The sequence below is a fragment of the Epinephelus lanceolatus genome, chromosome 5 (assembly GCF_041903045.1).
Source record: "Epinephelus lanceolatus isolate andai-2023 chromosome 5, ASM4190304v1, whole genome shotgun sequence".
Classification (NCBI taxonomy): Eukaryota; Metazoa; Chordata; class Actinopteri; order Perciformes; family Serranidae; genus Epinephelus; species Epinephelus lanceolatus.
This window is the reverse complement of record NC_135738.1, coordinates 38,924,444-38,939,563: the sequence shown is the minus strand read 5'-3', so window position 1 is coordinate 38,939,563 and position 15,120 is coordinate 38,924,444. Positions and strand designations below refer to the sequence as shown.

General features: G+C 39.1%; 1 protein-coding gene across 3 annotated transcripts in view; it reads right to left on the bottom strand.

Annotated features, from left to right (window-relative positions):
- Positions 1–15,120, bottom strand: part of nlrc5 (NLR family, CARD domain containing 5) — a 58,831-nt gene that overhangs the window by 40,774 nt on the left and 2,937 nt on the right. For all 3 annotated transcript variants that reach the window (XM_033635812.2, XM_078168211.1, XM_078168210.1), the window contains exons 3-7: positions 12,649–12,738; positions 11,319–11,504; positions 10,887–11,041; positions 7,836–7,967; positions 6,962–7,277 (exon numbers count right to left, since the gene is read on the bottom strand). In XM_033635812.2, the coding sequence (XP_033491703.2) occupies positions 6,962–7,277; positions 7,836–7,967; positions 10,887–11,041; positions 11,319–11,504; positions 12,649–12,738 (879 nt within the window). The remainder of the gene's footprint in view (positions 1–6,961; positions 7,278–7,835; positions 7,968–10,886; positions 11,042–11,318; positions 11,505–12,648; positions 12,739–15,120) is intronic.

Genomic DNA, 15,120 nt, shown 5'->3' with positions numbered 1-15,120 from the left:
AATGGTCAGTTCTTCATTAACTCATGATCAAATTTCACAGAGGGGTTAATCACGACTTAATAATTAGTGAACTAGTTACTTCATCAGTGCAGAATCATTACTCAATAACCCATCCATTAGTTAACCTTTTTATGTCCTAAAGTAAAGTGACACATAATGAGTAGTCTTTCATTACATTATCATCATCTTTACAATTAGTTCCTTAACAAAAATAATCAGACAGCAGGATTCTTGAGAAGAGTTTTATTCATTATTTTCAGACCACATACACATTAATATGACCATCCATGTTATTCTGTACGATGATGCCTTAGAAATAAATATGATAGTGTGTCACATTTTAGGTAGGCTAAGCTTAAAGAATTTATCATGGGGGCTGCGTGTAAAGTACTGTATACTGATCACACCGTTGTTCACAGTACAGTTGTTTGAGGTGCACAAAATTTAAAGTAGTTACTATGAAACAAATTTGGAACTAATGAGGAACTAACTATTAGTTAATGGTCAGTTCTTCAGTAACTCCTGATCAAATTTCAGTAGTTACTGAGGAACTAATGAGGAACTAACTATTACTTAATCATTACCTACCCTTTTTGTGTACCCTAAAGTAAAGTGAGACGGTAATGATAATGGTAATGATTACTGAATCATTACCTACTCATTAGTTACTCTTTTTGTGTACCCTAAAGTAAAGTGAGACATCAAAATGATTAGGTAATGATTACTGAATCATTACCTAATCATTAGTTACTCTTTTTGTGTACCCTAAAGTAAAGTGAGACGGTAATGATAATGGTAATGATTACTGAATCATTACCTACTCATTAGTTACTCTTTTTGTGTACCCTAAAGTAAAGTGAGACATCACAATGATTAGGTAATGATTACTGAATCATTACCTAATCATCAGTTACTCTTTTTGTGTACCCTAAAGTAAAGTGAGACATCAAAATGAGTAGGTAATGAGTACTGAATCATTAGCTACTCATTAGTTACTCTTTTGTGTACCCTAAAGTAAAGTGAGACATCAAAATGAGTAGGTAGTGATTCAGTACTCATTACCTACTCATTTTGATGTCTCACTTTACTTTAGGGTACACAAAAAAGGTAGGTAATGATTAAGTAACAGTTAGTTCCTCATTAGTTCCTCAGTAACTACTCCTCTGAAATTTGATCAGGACTTACTGAAGAACTGACCATTAACTAATAGTTAGTTCATCATTCATTCCAAATTTTCGGGTGATTGAGCATGTTCAGTCGGCGGCGGAGCTTGTCGATGAGAAAGATCCCTCTGACTGGCTGTTCAGGTGTTATATCCTCTTCCCTGTAGCGAGTGAATCTGCCTGTAGTGAAACCGGGGCTAACCGGTGCTTCCTCCTCAGGCTCCACTTCACTCAGCTGCCCGACAGATCCGCTGCTTCTTCCCACTTTAACCTCAATAACAAACCGGAGCTAGCTGGGAGCGGCTAGCGGAGCGTTAGCCGCAGCATGACCGGAGGGAAGCAGCCAGTTAGCCTCCGCTAGCTTCCCAGCTAACGTTAGCCCCGGCTCTCCGTTTGGATCCAACCGGAGCACCGAGCCCTGGTTTGTTATTCAGATTAAAGTGGGAAGAAGCAGCGGGTTTGTCGGGCAGCTGAGTGAAGTTGAGTGAAGTGGAGCCTGTGGAGGAAACACGGGGAGCATCTGGATGTAATAGTCCGTGGAAGTGCTGCGGTGCTCGGCTGCACAGATAGGAAACCCCTTGGCTGACAGGATGTATCACTCTGTCACTCCACGCTACTTTGTTGATCTCATGCATTCAACGGACTTCCGGTTTCCCTTTTTGCGTTATTTCCTTTCACGCAGGCGCAGAACGTATGTGCTACTTGGCCGTCGGATGTAGTCTTCTTTTTTTCCCCCACAACTTTATTTAAGACAGGAAGTTTACAGAATGCAGATCTTCAACATTACACATATATGTCATATAACAGGGGCCAGGGGGGATAAGAGTTTACAAGAAAATATTAAAAATATAAAATGTTTTCTATGTGTAAACTTACATTTGTGAATGTGAAATCTTGCCAAAAGTAAGATGAGATTAATAATAAATCTTTCAATGGGTTTTGCCATATTTCTGTTAAAGTCAAAAAGTCCGAACAGCACATCCCTCCAAAACAGCTTAAATTATTTTTTAATATTGTCCGCAATAAAATTACAAATATCACTCCAGAGTCTTTTGACAATGGGGCAGTGCCAAAATAAATGAGTAACAGTTTCAAGCGTTGGGTGTAGTCTTTGTGGTGTGTTCAAATGCAACTGACACAGGGTGACGTGAGGCGACGTAGACGATGCAACAGTTGGCTTTTGTTGCCGCTAGTTCTTTGATGTCGGTTTGGTGTGTCAGCACCTTGTACAGAATAACATGGATGGTCATATTAATGTGTATGTGGTCTGAAAATAATTAATTAAACTCTTCTCAAGAATCCTGCTGTCTGTGATTTTATTTGTTAATGAACTAATTGTAAAGATGATGATAATGTAATGAAAGACTACTTATTATGTGTCACTTTACTTTAGGACATAAAAAGGTTAACTAATGGATGGGTTATTGAGTAATGATTCTGCACTGATGAAGTAACTAGTTCACTAATTATTAAGTCGTGATTAACCCCTCTGTGAAATTTGATCATGAGTTAATGAAGAACTGACCATTAACCAATAGTTAGTTCCTCATTAGTTCCTCAGTAGCTACTCCTCTGAAATTTGATCAGGGGTTACTGAAGAACTGACCATTAACTAATAGTTAGTTCCTCATTAACTACTCCTCTGAAATTTGATCATGAGTTAATGAAGAACTGACCATTAACTAATAGTTAGTTCATCATTAGTTCCTCATTAGTCCCTCAGTAACTACTCTAATTTTATGTACCTTAGTTCCTCATTGACTACTCATTAGTTCATCATTCGTTCCTCATTCGTTCCTCAGTAACTACTCTTATTTTGTGTAGCTTAGTTCCTCAGTAACTACTCATTTGTTCCTCATTAGTTCCTCATTAGTTACTCATTAGTTCCTCAATAGTTCATCAGTAACTACTCTAATTTTGTGTACCGTAGTTCCTCAGTAACTACTCATTAGTTCCTCATTAGTTCATCAGTAACTACTCTAATTTTGTGTACCGTAGTTCCTCAGTAACTACTCATTAGTTCCTCATTAGTTCCCCAGTAACTACTCTAATTTTGTGTAGCTTAGTTCCTCAGTAACTACTCATTTGTTCCTCATTAGTTCCTCATTAGTTACTCATTCGTTCCTCATTAGTTACTCATTAGTTCCTCGTTAGTTCATCAGTAACTACTCTAATTTTGTGTACCGTAGTTCCTCAGTAACTACTCATTAGTTCCTCATTAGTTACTCATTAGTTCCTCAGTAACTACTTTAATTTTGTGTACCTTATTGTAAAGTGTTACCAAAATTTGGTATTCGATATTCGTTTTTTTATTTACTTATTTTTTAAATTTTTTTTTTGTGCTAAATGTAGTCTTTTTGTAGGTTATCAGTAAAAATCAAAACTTTTAACTTGCATTGTTGAAAATGTGAAAATATAGTATCGCCTACCAACTGAGCTTGTGCGCACGGCACGCTTGAGTGCATCCGTCTGAGGCTGTGGATCAATGCCAAGTTTTACCACTTTATCACTATTCTTTCTAACTTGTAGCTGTTTTTTCGTTATGTTTTGAATTTAATATGAATTATGAAACCGTTTTTGTCAACGTTTCTTTCCCCCGTTTTGTACAATAAATTGTTTAAAGTTTCAACAAGTTTCTTTTGGAGTGTGTGACACAAGTGTGTTTTGAAAACGACCGCGGACTGTCACCTGCTCAACGCATCAGTACCTTCGGATGCCATGACAGTAATAGATTATAGATTAATAGATTATAATAATAATAATGTCAAAATATCATTTACAGACCGATTTAACAGACGATCACTGCTGCCCAACCCGCAGGTCCATTTGCGGGTCCCGTGGGTTACGGGTCGACCCGCGCATCACTACTCAGCTCAGTCTATAAATGCTCCTGTACAACAGTAGACAATATATTCTATTCTCCTTATAATTAGGTCCGAAAAAACTCCGGAGGAGTGCTTCACAAGGAGTCTTTGAAAGGAGCCGAGCCTGGTGTAAAACTGGAGAGAGCAGGCAGCACGGCCACAGCACGCACCCTGTTCGTTTCTGCTGCTGGTTGAAAGCTGGACTCGCACTGTGTGCTGAATGATTTATTTTGCTGGCACAAAACTATTTTTAGTCGCAAATGCGAGTAAAATGCTCGCACGTAGAGCTATGCGGAAAACAAATCACTGCCGGCAAGTAAAAAGTCATAAATAGTAACATTCACTGCTCAAAGGTACTCACATGTCTGGAAAACAAACCACTACAGCAGCATATTGAGTGCCAGGTGGCCAGCACGCGCCGTTAAGCCCTTTTCACACAGAGCGCACAAAGCGCAGACCTCCGCCGACGAACCCATTCATTGTGTATGTGCTACCGCCAGCATGCGCCATTATTGGACGGCGCATGGACACACACAGAAAAGTGCCGCGAGAATAAAAAAAAGAAAGAAAGTCAGATTAAATATTCCTTCTGCAACAATTTTAAGACCTTTGAGTAATGAATGTAAGACCAATTTAAGACATTTCTAATGAATTTAAGACATTTTCAGGCCTTACTTTTAGATACATGAATTTAAGACTTTTTTAGACTTTTCAAGGATCCGCGGGTACCCTGTTCACATATACACCCAACATTTCCACAATTTGATCTTGTAATTCCTAATATGGTTCAAGCCAAGCGGCAACCTATGGGGCTGAAAAATAAAGTCAACACATTACTGCTAAAAACTGCAGTACTTCTAATAACAGTTGTGAGTCTCTATAGCTCCTTTCCCTATTCATTACAACTGTACAGAGGATGAATTTTAGTGTAACTCATACGTTTAAATGTTATTAAAGTGATAGTTCAGGTTTTTGGACATGAAGTTGTGTGAAACTACTGACAACTTCATGTCCAAAAACCTGAACTATCACTTTAAGGTAGCGTATTATCAGTATTGGGAAGTAACTAGTTAGATGTAAACAGATGAAATTGTAATCTGTTACTGAGAAAAAACATGTATTTAAATCACAGTAACTAATCAAAATGTTGGTGATTACAAAGGGTTTACATCCAAATACAGTTTTGTTTTTTTTTTCTCGGTAAAAAGTTTATAAGTACAGTGTAGCATTCATCCTGTTGTGTTGAATCTTTTTGCCATGCAGTTATGCCCTCTTATGCCACAGCCTATTTCCAAACATCAGCTTTTTTTGCAGTTTAAAGGATGTTAGAATGAAAAGTAATCAAATTTAAGTTACATTATGTTGATAATGTAATTAAAATGGTTACATTACTCTTTACTTTTTTAACAGGATAACTAGTAATCTTTAATCTTTTACATTTTAAAAGCAACCTTACCAACACTGCATATTATTGGATAACGCAAATCTGGCGTAACCCCAGATTTACAAAGTGCAGTAGCTGTCCCTGTTTAAGTGTATTAACAGTGCATTAAAAGTTAACTGTAACATTTTGGTAACCTACGAGTGTCTTGGTCAGCAGATATTCATTTTTTCTGGTAAATACATTTTGTTTTATTGGTTGTAAGCCTGTTTTTTTTTTTTTTTTTCGGTAGCGAATATTAGCATTTGCATTATCAAAATAAACAATAGCGGTAAATGCATCATGCTAACAAAGCTAGCAGCTATTATTAGGGTTACCTTCACCTTCCCATCTAAATGTGGTCACTTCTGGCTCCAAAAATCCAAGATGGTGACAGCCAAAATGCCAAACTCAAGGCTTTAAAACAGGAATCCACTAACCAACAGATGACATCACAGTGGCTATGTCCACTATTTAATACAATCTTGGTTAGAGCTCCAAGTACACTGGGAGCTAAACGTCCCATAATGCAACTTAATAATTTAAAGTCTCCCTAATGACATCATCATAGGTTATTTTCTCAAACTTTAGAAAGCAACACAACATATTTTTAAAACTGTTTTCATCAGTCACATCATACTCCTGATGACAAGTGAAGTTTGTATTCTCCCTTAATGTAACTATGTTTTAAAGGGACTTAAAAATAATGTTATTAAGCAATTTTCTGTAGTTACTGTTGACCACAACCAAGTTACCCAAATAACAACAGCCAACCAAACAACTAAGCAAGTTGTATACAGTATGTAAAACTAATGGAGGCACGGGGATGCAGTGGTTAGCACTTGTCACCTTACAGGTCCTTGTCCAGGTCCTTCAGTTTTCCACAATCCAAAGACACGTAAGTCAGTTTAACTGGTGACCCAAAATTGCTCGAAGGTGTAAATGTGAGCACGAATGGTTGGCTGTATCAAGTGTCAGCCCTGTGATTGACTGATGACCTGTCAGCAATGTCAGCTAAGATTGGCTCCAGACCCCCACCCCCTCCAAATCAAAAGTAACTGACCTTCATCTGCCTTTTTCCATCCATCCACCAGGTGCCTTTGGTCTTTCCCCATTACCTGACAACCTACCCATCTTCTTTTCTAACTTCCTGCATCTGGCCTTCCCTGTCCACCTCATCAGCTACTCTCTATATTCCAGCCCAGATTCTTTGTTACTCTGTCAAATTATCAAAATTGCAATGTAGTTTTCAGTCATTGCTTTTAAGCTTCTGTTATCTGTCTGCCTTATACTGCCTTGCCTGCTCTACTGCCCTCCCAGTTTGGTACAGACTACCTGTTTGTTTGCCTGCCTGTAAGCTATGTTTCATGAATAAACCATTGAAATTATCCTACTGCCTTAAATTGCATTTGGGTCTTTCTCTTGTTGCCACCCTCCCACACTGAATCATGACACTTTTTCTCTGCAGAATAACAAATACCGCAATGTAAATATAAAAGAATGCATGACATCACCTTTGACTCGAAAGAAGTTGTCCACATACTCCTTGATCTCGTGGTGGTCCCACCCCAGCAGCTGCCCTACTTTATCTGACATGCCCTCCAAATCAATGACATTGCGTGCTCGACAGGTGACCACCACAGTACATCCTGGTAGAAGCTGACGATTTAACAGTGCTGAGATGAGATCTGCAACAGGCAGAGGCTTTTCTGGGTCCAATAGCTCTCTCTGCAGCTCTTGTCTGGTGAGTTTGCTATGAAACTCATCATAGCCATCCAGCACCCAACAGGTTTGCTCTGGATTGGAAAGGAGGTAGTCCACAATGGCTCTCTGCTCAGAACACAGAATATATGAGGAATGTAAGAATAACAAAGGACATCGTATTAGTTCACCTCGTTATACTAGTAACTTTGTTCAATGTCAATTGCCTTTTTAAAAAATGGTTTAAAATACAACATCTGACTGGTGGACATGTTGAGCGGCAATATCATAAACCCTTTATTCTCTAAAGTCTCTCTACACAAGTCCTCTGACTGTACTACTGTTGAACAAAGATAAGATACACTTTATTGATTAAAAAGGAAAGATAAAAAGTGATTCAGTGATGACTAAAAAATTAACAAGATGAAAGAAACATGACAAAAACACAAATAAGATAAAATAAAAATAGCAGGATGGCACGGTGCAAGCCATTGGAAATAACAGGTTTGAGAGTGCAGTGGTTTCATTTTGTCTTGTGTCTGAAAGGGCCTTAATACAGATCATGGATGACTGCATTAAATAGATATGATAATACACACATTGTGTGTAGCATTGTACTGAAAAATTGCACAAGATAGTTGAATATAAAGGACATATATACATATATATATATATATATATGCATACCTTTTCATCGTCGCCCCCTTTTGGAGGGAGGTAGTGTCGAAATAGCAGCTCAGACACTGAGAGAGGATGGGACAATATGTTGAGCTGACGAAACTCTAGCAGGACAAACAGGTAGGATGAAGGGACAGAACCCTGGATGATACGAGAGTGAAGAGGATACAAACAATGAGAGAACAAAATAAAAACAAACTGAGAGAATAAACCAAGTATCAAAGGAACAGCTCAAGTCTGCATTAGCCACTGCAAGCATAACACTTGAATCTTCCACTGAACTGTTGGGGATCAGCTGCACTTTGGGTAATATCGGTGCCAAGTTTTTTTGTTTGGTTGTCTGCTTGTTTTTTGTTTGTTTTATCCTTTAAAAACCTGTCAATCATATGACTGACAATGTTGGAGGGAGTGAAATGCTAAATTGGCAGAATGCTCTTGTAAAATCATGTTTTTATCCTGACCCTGATCCAAGACAAGTATTGAAAACATTTCATATTAAACGTTGATCTGAAATGAATAAAGCCTTAGTCTTAATCTGTAGTAAGCTTAAAGGAGCAATAAGCGAAATTCATCATTTCTAGATTGAAGGAATTAAAAAATCGCTATGTCAAAACCAGAGGTGTAATTTCATCTGGAGTATAGCATGACCTCACACACCCTCTCTTTGTGTTGATCTCCAGCCCATTGTTCACAAGCCGGTCTGGCTGCGCGTTCATGTACGTTCATGTGAATCGCCGCCTCTTTCCTCCTCTCAGAGCCCTTGGCCCTCCCTCCCTATAAAAGGCTACAGCCAGTGAGCAATGGCAGCGCGTATTTTCAAAGCGAAATGGCGGGGAGCGGAACGAAACGTCCACCTGAAGACGACCAGGATCCGACATTACCTCTAAAGAAACAACGGTCGTTGGCGAAGAAGTTGTCAGATAAAGAAAGTGACAGAACCCGGATTAACATTGGCCTTGCATTTCCAAGGTGGAGAGCACTGCGAGAGCTAAAGGGGCTACAATCTGACTCGGAGCTAGCTCTTCTTCTCCTGGACAGGTAACGTTAAGTAACAACATAAAGTCAAATGTCTGTTTTAATTAGTGTTAGAGTAACGTTAGGCACATGTCGCTATGTCGATTCAATTAAATTTAATGTTACAATCGTAGCATGGGTTAATGTCTGGAGCTTGAGTTATTAGCAGCTCGGTCCCAGCAATGGGTCAAGTGTTACGGTTGTGTTAGGTGAGTAGCCCGGCAGCCCACCTAACATTTGTAATTAGCATTGTAAATGTAGCCAGGCTAAAACATCGCTCTCACTCACGGAGAAGAGGAGGAACGTTAGCATTACTTCCCGGTGTTAGCACTAGCTGGGATCCGGCGATGGCTCTAGCCGAGTCGGCTGCCACCGGCTACTGGATTAACTTACAGCTATGGAGCGCTTCTACCAGCTCTTCTAGTCACTGAGCCTCGCCTCCATCTCAGCAAGTATTGTATATTACATTTATTACAGGTACCATCATCATTGAAGTAGGCAGGGGAATAGCTAAACACAGCAGAGACCGAGAGTGAGTGAAAGACATCGCTAACTGCTAAACTAAGTTTAGACAAGGCGAGTGGGGGGGTGGGGGTGGAGAGCAGAGGTAGAGGGAGGTGTGACTCATGACACACTTTGTTTTGGTCTACAGGCAGTGCACAACAGCAAACCTAGCAGTGAAACGATTTCGCTTTTTGCCCCTTTAAGTTAAGTTTATAAACTCAGTTAAGTTTAAGTGAAACTTAATATGGGGAACCTTTATGTGTTTTTTACTGTGACAGAAATGATTTAGGCTACATCCACGCTAACACCTTTATATTTTGTTACATTTATGCCTAGCGTCCATACTGCAGCATTTTGAAACTCCTAAAAATTGAAAATGCTGCAGACCCCGTTTTAGTTTGAGAATCCGTGGGTTGCATTTGATTCTGGACGGGCTGAAACTAAGTCTTTTTTTTTTTTTTTTTTTTTTAAATGATGAGGCAGACACTCACGTTTGCTTCACGAAAGAGGCTTTTCAGTCACGATGTGTCGTCAAAACATTATAGCTAGACCTGCATACCTTTATTATATAGCAGTCTTAAGTGGGTACTCCATTTCCATTGCCATAGCTTCCTCTGGTGATGGATAACATTAATGCTCCTGGTACCACTCTAGTAAGTCGCTGTATTTGCTTTGTAACCACTTCCAATCTGTTTTTCACTGCCTTATACTCAAGTGTTGCTTTCATTAACAGTTCCACCTCTTTGTCAGCCCAAGCAAAATAAAATCTCTGGTCTTAGTTAGCATAGCATTTTCTGTAACGAAGCAACCAACTGCTGAGTAGACAGTCTGCTTCCTGTTTACATTGGTATGTGCATGTCCGGTCATGTGATATGTGTTTTCAGGCATGTCAGTATGGATGGTGATAATATCTGATACAGTGCTAAAATGCTGATGTGTACATAAATCCTTTTAGTTGTAAAACCATGTTAGAGTATGTTAAGCCCTTAGACAGCCTTTAGATGCCTGGGACATCACTCGAGGTAATTCAGATTTCACACAGCTCCCTCTGGAGACACAAAAAGGACTCATACAACTTTCTTCACATGTAATTCCCAAGACCTGCAAACAAACAGTGATGGTGGAGTTCCCCTTGAAGTGGAACTGGAAGCTGCTAAGGGTTTGTTTGTGCTGACTCCATAGTTCACTTGCTCAAAAAGCTGTGTGTTAGATAGTTTTCAGGTGAGTTTTTGCCTAATGTGTTATATGACTCAAAGATTTGGATTGCACAAATAAAAAATGTGCAGATCCCAACACATTCAAGAAGTTTGAAACTTGTGTACTTTTCTTATTTACTCAAAGGTCAGGTCACATTTTTGAAAGTTTGGCGTCATTTAGAAAACATCTAATGTTTCTGAGTAGCTGATTCTTTGCCTTGTCTTCTTCTTGATAATAATAGTTCGATCAGCCCTGACACCAATCCCAATTAGCGCAGAACATCCCTTATAGTGATGATTTTTTTTTTTTTTAAATGATTGAATGAAGACAAAAGGGTAAACGTACTAGTCCACGTGCCCACTGCTGTCCTAAGCAAGACATTAGCAGAGTTTTTCCAGATCCAGCCTGGCCAACGAGAACTGTCACCTTCCCTGCACATCCTTGGAGGAAGGTTTCCAATGTCACTCTGGAATCCGTAGACCCAAAATCTCCATCAGGCTCTGAGTTTGGTGGAATAAAAATGTTTAGTTAATGGAGTCAAGATTTTAAGCACGCATTAGAAGGATAGTGTACTGTCTGTATGGCCAAATCCCATCATAGGAGATGCACTGCTTTTCAAGTTTGATTTTTTTTTAACTCATTAAATGTCAGTTTTTTTCTTGCCTACATGTACCACACTGATGTATATTGTAAAACATTTTAACTTGAAGATTAGATTTGCAAGTAAATTCAGCATATTCTTGATATACAAAGGCAGGAAAAGGAAATCATGCTAACCAGGTGTTCTGCCCCCTTTGTCTGCTGGGCCAGGGGTTTGATCAGGCCTGTCCCTGCCTCTGTTCGATGTCCTTAGGCTGACCCACACATTCTCCAGCTGGACCTCCCTCACCAGGTGCTCACTGAGTATTTCCCACCTCCTTTGCAGTAAACTCACCACTGCAGCAATGTACTGCTCCCAGTGATCTGTGTAGAATGTAAAATTATAAACACATTATTTCTAGAGATTAGTTTCTATGCAGAGAAAATTGTTCTCCTTGAGGAGGTGCAAAGTTGCAATACACACACAAAAAACCCAGCAGCCTTAATTTTATAATATAATATGCCGCATCCCACAGGGCCAGATTGTTCCTTATTTATTTATTAATTCATATTTAACTTCAGTCTCAACAGACAAATTCCTGTTCATATGTGAACACACCACATTTTAAGAACATTTAAGAACACTGACCATTCAAAAAAGTCACAATACAAGAACCCGATTATTTGGTTTGAAAAGGTCTGTGTGTGTCTGCCAAATAAAATTACTCATGAAATCCAAAACACTTACAAAGTACTAAAAACTAAATCAGGTGCCTGGTATTTACAGTTCATGCACAGGGAGTTGGCTCTTGGTCATTCAAGTAAGCTGGTTTTGGTTCAGCACAATTAAACATGAGAACTGGTTAAGCCTGGTAATATGATCCTCTGTAAAAGAGGGATAGTTAAGATGCCTGGTTTACTCCCACAGTTAACACATTACTGTGGAATGGAGCCATCACTTGCTTTCACTTTTAAATTTTACTTTGACTTTTATAGTTATGGCCTGATGTTGGTAGGAAGCAACACTTACTAATAACTCTGTCAAAGTGTTTTATGTCCAGGGATTAAGGATAGTATGTCACAGGGTTGTGTTTTGTTGTTGTTGTTTTTTACTCTCTGCTTTCTTTCATATACCTCATGACGTGATTTAGTGTCATATACTTTACATGGAAAATTTCAAACACAAAAAGTGCTTTTCTCATCTCTGAGAAAATTTTACTAACATTAAATCTTTTAAAGTTTCACATTACAAAGAGAAACAAAAGATCTTGTGTTATTTTTGACATGTCATGTTAGCAGTTTTACAGCTACAGTATGAGGACAACTTTCTTTAATGAAAATGCTTTTATCGCATATAAGAATGTTTTTTATATATATATAAGTACATACTGCAATTGCCAGTACATTGGCAGTAAGGCTGACTCTGCCACACGGTATCTAGTTTTGGACTTTAACCAGTGAATGGCCTTTGCCACGTCAGTTTGTGGCTGCAGTGTAACAACACTGATGCATTGTGTGTATGCTCTACCAATCCGTGGACGTTTGATAGGCTGCTGCTCTGAAGGCGGCAATGTCAACTTCCCATCCGTTAAACTGGGGCTGGAATTTTCAAAAATATCTGCAGTGAAAAAAAAAACACAAACAAATCATACAGTGAATAAAAAATACCAGGGAATGCTGAAAAATATCCAAAAAGAATAATGTCATCAAGAAGCTTGCATATGTTGCATCCTATTCTTAGGCTCTCACTTTCAGTTTATACATCATCTACAAAAACTTCAAGGGGAATGCCGGGGATTACCAAAGGGAAAAAAAGTCATAAGAATTACTGAAGTTATGCTGAGTGTTGCTGTTTCTCACCGCAGCTGTCTTTCACTTTCACTTTTCTACTTTAGTTTGTCAAGAGGGCTCATCTATTGTGACGCACTTAATCCGTACAGAAGTACAGACACACGTTTCACCTAAAAACAGACCCCAGGGTCACTTGCCTTATATTGTATGTCGTTTATGTATTTTTCCGGATGAGCCACATTTCAATTATGGAGCTATTCTGGGTGTGCTAAATATGCAGATACACAACAGCAGAACAAAGTCAACAATACCTGAGTTTGTTTGGAAAAGATGGCAGCATACAATTTACACTATAAAATGTTGCCTTTTAAATCACTGGATGTATGACAAGATGTGTATGAATCAATAGAAAACACCTGGAGCCTGTTTAAGTATTTATGTATGCCAGTGCAGCCAGGCACAAACAAAATGTATAATTCTCTTTGCATATACATGCATGCATACATACATACACACAAATAGTCATACTGTACATAGGCCACTGAATATATTTGTTCATGCTTGCACAGACAGCACAACTGATAACTGGCTGAGACACTGGCTCTATAGCATCAGCTGAGCAAACAGCAAACAAAAAATTATACTGTTTGCTAGGTCAGCTCACAGACAGTTTTTTGTTTGTTTTTCCACTCCATATTGTGTTTGCCCAACTCAGCAAACAACCATTTGTGATTCAGTACTGTGCTGAAGTCACAATTTAATGAGAGCACACTACGCCTATGGTTTAACAGTAGATGGCTGGCCAGGTGCGGTAACCACAATGTTTAAATAATCATCAGAGTACCTCATTCAAATGAGTGACTATGCACAGATGGATTACATATTCCAAAAGTAAACAGGATTCTGATTAGACTGATTAGATTAATTTGTTAATTGTGAAATAAAGACTAACACTGTAAATGCAATGCTAGTGAATTACTTAGGGCAATGTGGGGTTGCACTTGCAATCAATGATGCAATAGGAGGCGCTTTCCATAACGCTCTTTTGTTTTAACGCCTAGAGAGAAATGAAGCCATGCATTAAACGGTGTCCAAGTAAAATATGTACCAACACATATATGCAGGTACTGGGGAACAAGAAGTGAAGTTATGGAATAACAATTTGGAATCTTATAAAAAACTCATTCTGTTGTTCTTTCTTAATTACTGATGACCTATTCTACTATACTATTCGACCTACTGAGCAATAATCTGGATTTTGGGAGGAATTTAGCGAGAATTTATATTGTAGTTATTATTTTACTACTGGGTATCAGTCCTACTACTATTACAGGCTACAGTCTGACCACAAAACTGAGCTTTTACTTCAGAACAAGTAAACCTGAAGTCTCAGGGGACAGTGTATTGTCATGGATACTGTCAGCTTCAGGGGACTGTCTGAGCTTCCAGTCACCTCACCACCTCATTTCATTACTGGATGTTGGTTTATGGCCTTGTGGCCCTGCCTGCCGTAGGAGGACAGAGTTCACCTAGCCTAGATGTCACACACGTGTGTTTCTCTGTAACCACATGTTGACCCCTGTGACTGCCCCCTTGTTACATTTAGTTACAGGGAATGCAGGCTGTAATCTAAAGCACTTGTATCTTGGAGAGAGAGACAGGAGAGACAGGGTGGAGAAAGAGGGGATGACATTCAGCAAAAGCCTATAGGCTGGAATCAAACCTGGGCTGCTACTGTAAAGACTCATCCTTACCTAGTGTGCTCTATCAGGTGAGCTACAAGGGCCACTGACAGTATTATACTGTTACACAACAACAACAACAACAACAACAAGTGAGTGATATCTAAGGTGGGTGAATTGTCTATGATGATGGCAAGCAGAGCCATAAACCAGCAGTGGGGTGAACAACAGCTGAGACTCTTGAGAGTCTTCAGAGGCCGATAGTATCCATGACCATACACTGTCCCCTGGACCTCTGCTCCCATGTAGACACACAGATTAACCCCATGGTCATCTTAAGCACCCTAAAATTATACAGTAACACTGTAGTTTGTCTCTTTCTATAGTAATACGGTCATTTTGAAATAAAATCACATCAGATTTATAAAGTGATGCAGAGGTTGTCACCCCATCTTCCCTGGAACGTCCAGATTTTGGCCCCACTGTATGCTCATACAGAACCCTGTGATAGTAATAAAATAGGTACA